General features: G+C 34.7%; 1 protein-coding gene across 1 annotated transcript in view; it reads right to left on the bottom strand.

Moving 5' to 3' along the window:
* The window catches only part of LOC106470843 (juvenile hormone acid O-methyltransferase-like), a 9,098-nt gene continuing 1,988 nt past the window's right edge, over positions 1-7,110 (bottom strand). The window contains exons 2-5 of the mRNA XM_013931413.2: positions 5,526-5,826; positions 4,188-4,395; positions 1,227-1,374; positions 1-319 (exon numbers count right to left, since the gene is read on the bottom strand). Coding sequence (XP_013786867.1) covers positions 135-319; positions 1,227-1,374; positions 4,188-4,395; positions 5,526-5,812 — 828 coding nt within the window. The 5' untranslated portion in view covers positions 5,813-5,826 and the 3' untranslated portion in view covers positions 1-134. The remainder of the gene's footprint in view (positions 320-1,226; positions 1,375-4,187; positions 4,396-5,525; positions 5,827-7,110) is intronic.

Raw genomic sequence — 7,110 nt, 5'->3', positions numbered from 1 at the left:
TTTTTTTTTTTTTTTTTTTAACCTCAACCCAACATAACGGAATTTTTTTATATAAGATAGAAATACCAAAACAGTCCAATGTTTTTGATTATGTTTGAGACTATTAAAACATTTTTGTTAATTACGAACTGTGGTTACTTTTCTTCGGGTCTTCTCCCATAAGCAATCAGTAGGTTGCTCACGTAGATAGTCTGGCCATCAGGCATTACCTTAATACCGTGTTTTGTCACCAACTTGGAACAGTCCTCGAAAAACTCAGCTCGCTTGTTGACAGGCATGTCCGATATTATGAATGATGGTAGAACCGATTCAAAGAAGGCTACATACAAAGATTAAAAAAAAATGCTGTTAACTAACAACCATGTTAAATAATATCAAACGGTCAAAAAAAGTATTTCAAGAGAACTTCTGAGTGAAAGAAAATATTTAATCCAGTACCGACATGACCTTTCGCCCAATCCCAGGTCACATTAGTGGTTGAGATGCTATTTATATTATCAAATTGTATAGTGCGAGAGGTCAGGCGTAATTTGCACAATTTTTTTTTTACGAGTTTTACAAATTGAGATTAGACTAAGGATTAATAACACGATATTATTTATCTTTAATACGAATTATTTATAATTACCATTCCTACTTGAAGAAACTTTTACCGTTCTCTCATTGGGTGCACACTTTTAGTGTTATTACATATAGAGACAGGCATGATAAACCTCCACAAAACAGGAAACCGTTCATAAAAGTAACACGGGCCTTTCTTTTTGATTAAGCCGTACTTGCATTGGGACTGGATCAGCCTATTGTTGTACTGCCCATCACCGTTATCAACTCATGTAATAACTTTCAGCAACTGATCTAGAGTTAGGAGACCGAAATGCTGATTTGGTTGAGTTTTTTACCTTACATGAAATACGACAGAATTAGTACCGTTATTGAGTTCGTTAATTACGCTAGAATTTACCACGTGTTCTTATACGTTATTACACGACCACCAACGTCTGTCCTCAGTGGTGGTGTACTCGTGGTAGCGACTCCTCGCTTCTAAATTTATTACTACATCCTAAAAGTTTGTTAGTCTAATATTCAAATATTGCATTATTCGTATATGATTAAAGCAGATAAAAAAGTCCAATATTTCAAAGCTATGAAACACTTATTTTCACAAAGATTATGTAATTTTTTTAAATTTGGGTGAAACACTATTTATTTAATTTTTTCATACTTACCCATATAAGCCTTCATATCAGGGTAAGGATTTTCAGAATATTGTAGGCGAACACGTATGGGTTCTAGATTACAGCGTTCTGCTAATTTTTTATATTCTTCACAGATGTCGTCCCAGTCTTGAGTTGGAGGAACTGCTTTATCAACATCCTAAAAGTATACAAAATTGTAGTAAATACAAAATAAAGTTTAAATCTTTAAAAGAACAGACTTTCGTAAACAATAATCTAAAAAAATAACAAATTAGCACTCTACGACAGTCTCCACAAAGTTTACTCTGAACTAGACACTTGCAGCCCATTTCAACGTTGTTCATGATTTATAAAAAATACATTGTATCTTGTATTAAGTGTGTAAACAATTAGCAGAGTAATTAGTTATTGGTTGATTTACCACCACGTGACTTTACCGGTTAAGTGAACTAGCGGTTTTCGATATTCCGAGTTATATCTTTTGTCAAAAGAGGGCGCTTAATGTATTAGAAAACTACTTCTGAAAAAGTCACTGAACGCGGGTTGTTTTAACTGTTATTCCTCTTTCGGCTCGTGCTCAATAACACTGATGAAATCAGAGAGTAAAAAAACGTTTGTTGTTAAGTTCAAGATTATGCAATGGGCAATCTGTGCTGTGCTTACAACTGGTATTGAATCTTGTTTGTCTTTTTAGCGTTACAAGCATTCAGACTTACCGTTGAGTTACTGGGGGACTAGGAAAACTAAGGAACACATTATATGCGATACATGTATTTACAAAAACCTGCGACTTCATTAAAATGCACCAAATTAATCTAATTAAAAATTACTCATACAATAAAAATTTGCAAGTTGATTCAGACTTTGCTGTAATATAATTTTTGAAAAAATTTGATGGGTGTTTGTTTTCCAAACGAAGTTAGTTTTAAAAAGGGTATTTTTTTACTAAAATTATTAATTTTTTTTTATATGAAAAATGAGAGGGGGGGGGGAGTAAAAATAATGGACCATTTTGAGCTCCATACTGCGGAATTTATCCTAACAACGATAAACACTAGTGTATTTCTTTCGTTTCTAAGTAAAATAACTCCGTGGGGCACTTTATAATTAGAATTTGATAATAACACGTAAATGTTTAGTAACTGTACTAAATATGATAAACAGTTTGGATGATTTAACATTTAAATGTACATCATTTTTACTACACTGATAACACCTTACATCATCCTACGTTATCATTAAATATTATCGATTGTGATGAAACAAAATGGCGGCCATAAAAATCACCTTTAAAATGTCGGAATATTAAAAATTACCATTTCACAGTATTGGCTGAACAAAACTAAAACCTACTGTATTTATAAAGCTGCCTAAATCGCTATATATACGTGTTTATGGAATGTATCAAAATTTCACTATTAAAGCGAATTTTAATTTAAGTAAGTATGTAAATTAGTTTTCCAGACAAGCCTACAAAAACATGGTAGACGTTATCACGCCAATTCTTTCACAGAACTCTTCCGTCCCAATAGGTCGACGTACTGTTCTAAACTACTTATTGTACAGTATAGAAATGGCGATTCCTGTCGTTTTGATAAAAGATCAAATCATTCCAAATTCTGGTCGGATAAGAAGTACGTGTTTTTCTCACAGGATTTCTGAGTGAATACACACACACATCAAAATGCAAATCACGTACGGGTATGTCAGGTATTCCTAATTTAGTTTATATAGAAGTGAACTAGTGTACAACTCGCGTCTCAAATCCATAACTGGCCGATTGCGCAGTTCCTAAAAGTCCAGAGAAAATTTGATTATGGGATAAAAATTGAGAGAATATTTTCTGTTAACTTTAAACACACGTTCGTGGAGTTCTAAGGTAAAAACTATAACAGTGGGTACTAAAGGAAAGGATGATACAAATACATAAACAAGAATGTAAAAATTGTTATTAACCGCAAGGAGATGGGCTGGATCTTACTGTTTAACCTGTCCCTATTAACCGCAAGGAGATGGGCTGGATCTTACTGTTTAACCTGTCCCCATTAACCGCAAGGAGATGCGCTGGATCTTATTGTTTAACTTGTCCCTATTAACCGCAAGGAGATGCGCTGGATCTTACTGTTTAACTTGTCCACTTCCACAGTTGTGAATTATACTATTCTAAACAGCTTGTAATTCGTGATAAGTAAAATGATGGATGTAAAAGCTGTAATATTTATGTTTAAAATTACATTTGGCTATTTTTTTTTTTTTTATCATATTATGAACGTAGTTTGATTATAGGTTGTTATTATTTTTGCTAAGATCAACACGGAAGCGTTCCAAATATAAACTCTGAGATGAAGTGTATAAATGCCAATGTTCGTCTAACTCAATGTTCTGATACCAAATTTATGAACTCATCAATTATCATTAGATATAAGAATGTATTAACAATATTACAGGCAGCAATGGACGGCAGTAGGACACTAAACACGAAATACTGGTTAGCTGAACATAAAAACATCACTAAATAAAAATAGAAGAACCAGTTTGATTGAGGAGTGTTGAATGAAACCTTTCCATTCAAAGAAGTCGACAAATGAAAGGACCTTTTATTTCTTCGCTGTATTCTAATATTGTTTAGAAAAAAGGTTATTGTCATGATCCTCCTGCATAGTGTTTCCAAAACATTGTTCACTCTACCGACCAGTAAAATCTTTGTAAAAGGCTTGACCATTAGAAGTATTTAACCTACAAATGTACATCGGATTGTAAAAGGTTTTAGAGGATTTAGAATCTTTATAATACGAATATCTGTTTAGACAGATCTTTTAATTATCCGTTCTTATATATTTCTTTCTTTCCCTATCCCCATCTTCTGATGTGGACTAGTTAGTGGTTGTGGACCACCGGGCAACAATCCATATTTGATGCATTATACAGCAAGTTAAATGGAATCCAAGAAGTTTGTAAAATATTGCCGATAGAGGTTTTGTTTAATATTACCTTGATGTAAGAAGACCATTTCTCTGAAGCTGCCATTTCTCTGTATACTTTAAAGGCAGGATCGGTGGCTACAGAGATGAAACTGTACTCTCCTCCTGGCTGAAGGACATCGTGCAGCCTTGTGAATAACTCCTTAAAGTCTCTCACGTAATTAAATGCGAAAAAAGAAAACACTTTTGCAAATTTTCCTTTCCACTCCGTGGGAAGCCTGTAAACAAATAAACAGAATCAGATACCATCCCTTTCCACTCCGTGGGAAGCCTGTAAACAAATAAACAGAATCAGATACCATCCCTTTCCACTCCGTGGGAAGCCTGTAAACAAATAAAACAGAATCAGATACCATCCCTTTCCAGTCCGTGGGAAGCCTGTAAACAAATAAACAGAATCAGATACTATCCCTTTCCACTCAGTGGGAAGCCTGTAAACAAATAAACAGAATCAGATACTATCCCTTTCCAGTTTTCTTTCCCATTTTTACGCCACCAGGTTTAAATAAGCGTGTAGTAATTATTGTTTAATGCAGATCGATTACTAGTAACCTTTTAATCTACCAGACCTGAAAACGTGAAATATGTAATCAGATTTGCTAATTATTTCAACGAGTTTGTTTGAATTTATATTATACACCCATAAACTTACTGCTGAGCCCTAAAGTCAAACAAACTCGTTTTGAAATGTAGTCTTTCCCCAATGGCTCAGCAGTAAGTTTATGGGTGTATAATATAAAGTCAAACAAACTCGTTTTGAAATGTACTCTTTCCCCCAATGGCTCAGCAGTAAGTTTATGGGTGTATAATATAAAGTCAAACAAACTCGTTTTGAAATGTACTCTTTTCCCCAATTGTGTGTGTGTGTAATTTATCTATGTAAAATTAAAGAAATAATCTATACACATTCTGACATTGGGATTATGTGTATAATTTTGTTTAAGGGCCAGACTGTTTTCGATTACCCAGAGTTCCTTCTCTTTGTTTTATGATATGTTACCACCATACTAGTTCCATTACCAGTTTTAGTCATCTGAGAAAAATTGTAACAGATTGTATTGGGTGACGTTTTATAGAGGACTATTAGGTGATGGGTTGATGACTGACTAAACAGATTATATCGGGTGACATTTTGAAATGTACTCTTTCCTCCAATGGCTCAGCAGTAAGTTTATGGGTGTATAATACACACACACATACATAAACCGTAAGGTTTAACCAAATCTTTCCAGGATTGTGTTAGTTTTCTTATAAAAAAGGTTGGTGTATTCCTGTAAATAAAATTGTGTAAAAAGTCTCAGTCTCTTGACAAAATTTTTAACCAAATTCGGAAAGAAAGAAAACTCACTCGCCCATGAAGTCTTGAACCTTGTACTCAATTTGCTCGTGTGGATAATGTTTTTCTCCATATTCCACCATCTCTGCGAATGAGTCACTGGCTAAGATTTTCGAAAATCTTTTGCATTTTGGAAGCAGTAACTCTCTAGTAGCCCGGCCTTGTCCACAGCCAATGTCCAGAACAATGTCATCAGGTGACCATGTCATTAATTCTGCATGCTCTGTTACTGTAGATTCAATCCATCCATAGTTCCTTCTTGGTTTGAAATCCTCAAAAAGTTGAGCATCTGGATTCATCTTGCACGATTCTCCTTTGAAATCCGATATTAAACTGACATTAGTATAGAATAACAAACAAACAAAACACTAATACAAGTACACGAGTGTTGAAAACACTATTTTTTTTATTAAACGTGTTGTGGCGAGCATTTTAAATAAACTGTATTTTATTTCAATATTAAATCTGATGCCTTCCTTAAGTCGTTCAAATAAATATATTCCTTATCGAAACTTTTTTTGTTACATTTTAGATTAAAATCACTATTATTATTACTATTATACAGTGTTGTTAGCACCCTAAAACAGTAAATAGCTAACAAAACCTTACAGATGTTTGTCGGTTTTTCACTGAAATATTTTCATGTTGTTTTTTTGACATTTGATTATTATTTTTCTAGGGCTCTTGAATCCAGCTGACTAGTGTCGGCTAACAATACGAAGAATTAAATTGTGGCGGAATGCTACAAATTCTTCAAAATACCTATAGAATGATAGGTTTCTTTTTCGCGAGTGTAAAACACTTAAATACACCAGTTCGATTTTCGATACCTCACTACTATAAAGGCTTCGTTTGGTCCGATATTTCAGGTCTTCCTCCTTGCCCTGAAAAGGACTGACAGACGGCCTCCTCCCCCACCCAAAATTTTTAGCCCTAGTACTTTATCCCACCCGACGCATCCTCGAAGGCGCCGCTGCCTGATTTTCTAAGCTTAATGTATGCTCCATACCCGGTCAAACCAAATCCAGGACAAACTATAGTACTCACGAATATGTACCAAGCAGCGGGGTTGAAGAGAAGCGGGGGAAAAAAAAAGCTTCTGGACACCCCTGGTTGTCTTCAAACAAGTTGAGGTTGAAAGGACGTAATCAAAATTACCACCCAGAGTATAAGTAAGTAATGTTTCATTGGTGGTAGTGTCCAGGGTCACTAATGAGGAGTGGAATTCTCCAAAACTAGTCTGTCTCACAGACACACCCCCTATGAAAGAATAGACAATTCCAAGCTTTAACTTGTTGTTGAGCAGATGTTTAAACAACTCTATTCAACTACGTACCAGCTGCCTAGTGTCGGCTAACAATACGAAGAATTAAATTGTGGCGGATTGCTACAAGTTCTTCAAATACCTATAGAATGATGGGTTTCTTTTTTGTGAGTGTAAAACTCTTAAATACACCATTTCGATAGACAAAATAATTGGAATAAAAACTCAAAGTTGTAGAGCAATATTGAAACCCGTGTTACTGTTAGGAGTGAAACTGGAAATATGGTACACCCAACACAAATGGCCAGGTGGATAAGGCGCTAGACTCATAAT

This window comes from Limulus polyphemus, unplaced genomic scaffold, assembly GCF_000517525.1.
Source record: "Limulus polyphemus unplaced genomic scaffold, Limulus_polyphemus-2.1.2 Scaffold4244, whole genome shotgun sequence".
Classification (NCBI taxonomy): domain Eukaryota; kingdom Metazoa; phylum Arthropoda; class Merostomata; order Xiphosura; family Limulidae; genus Limulus; species Limulus polyphemus.
Note: the sequence above shows the minus strand (reverse complement) of the source record. Positions and strands in the feature narration are given on the sequence as shown.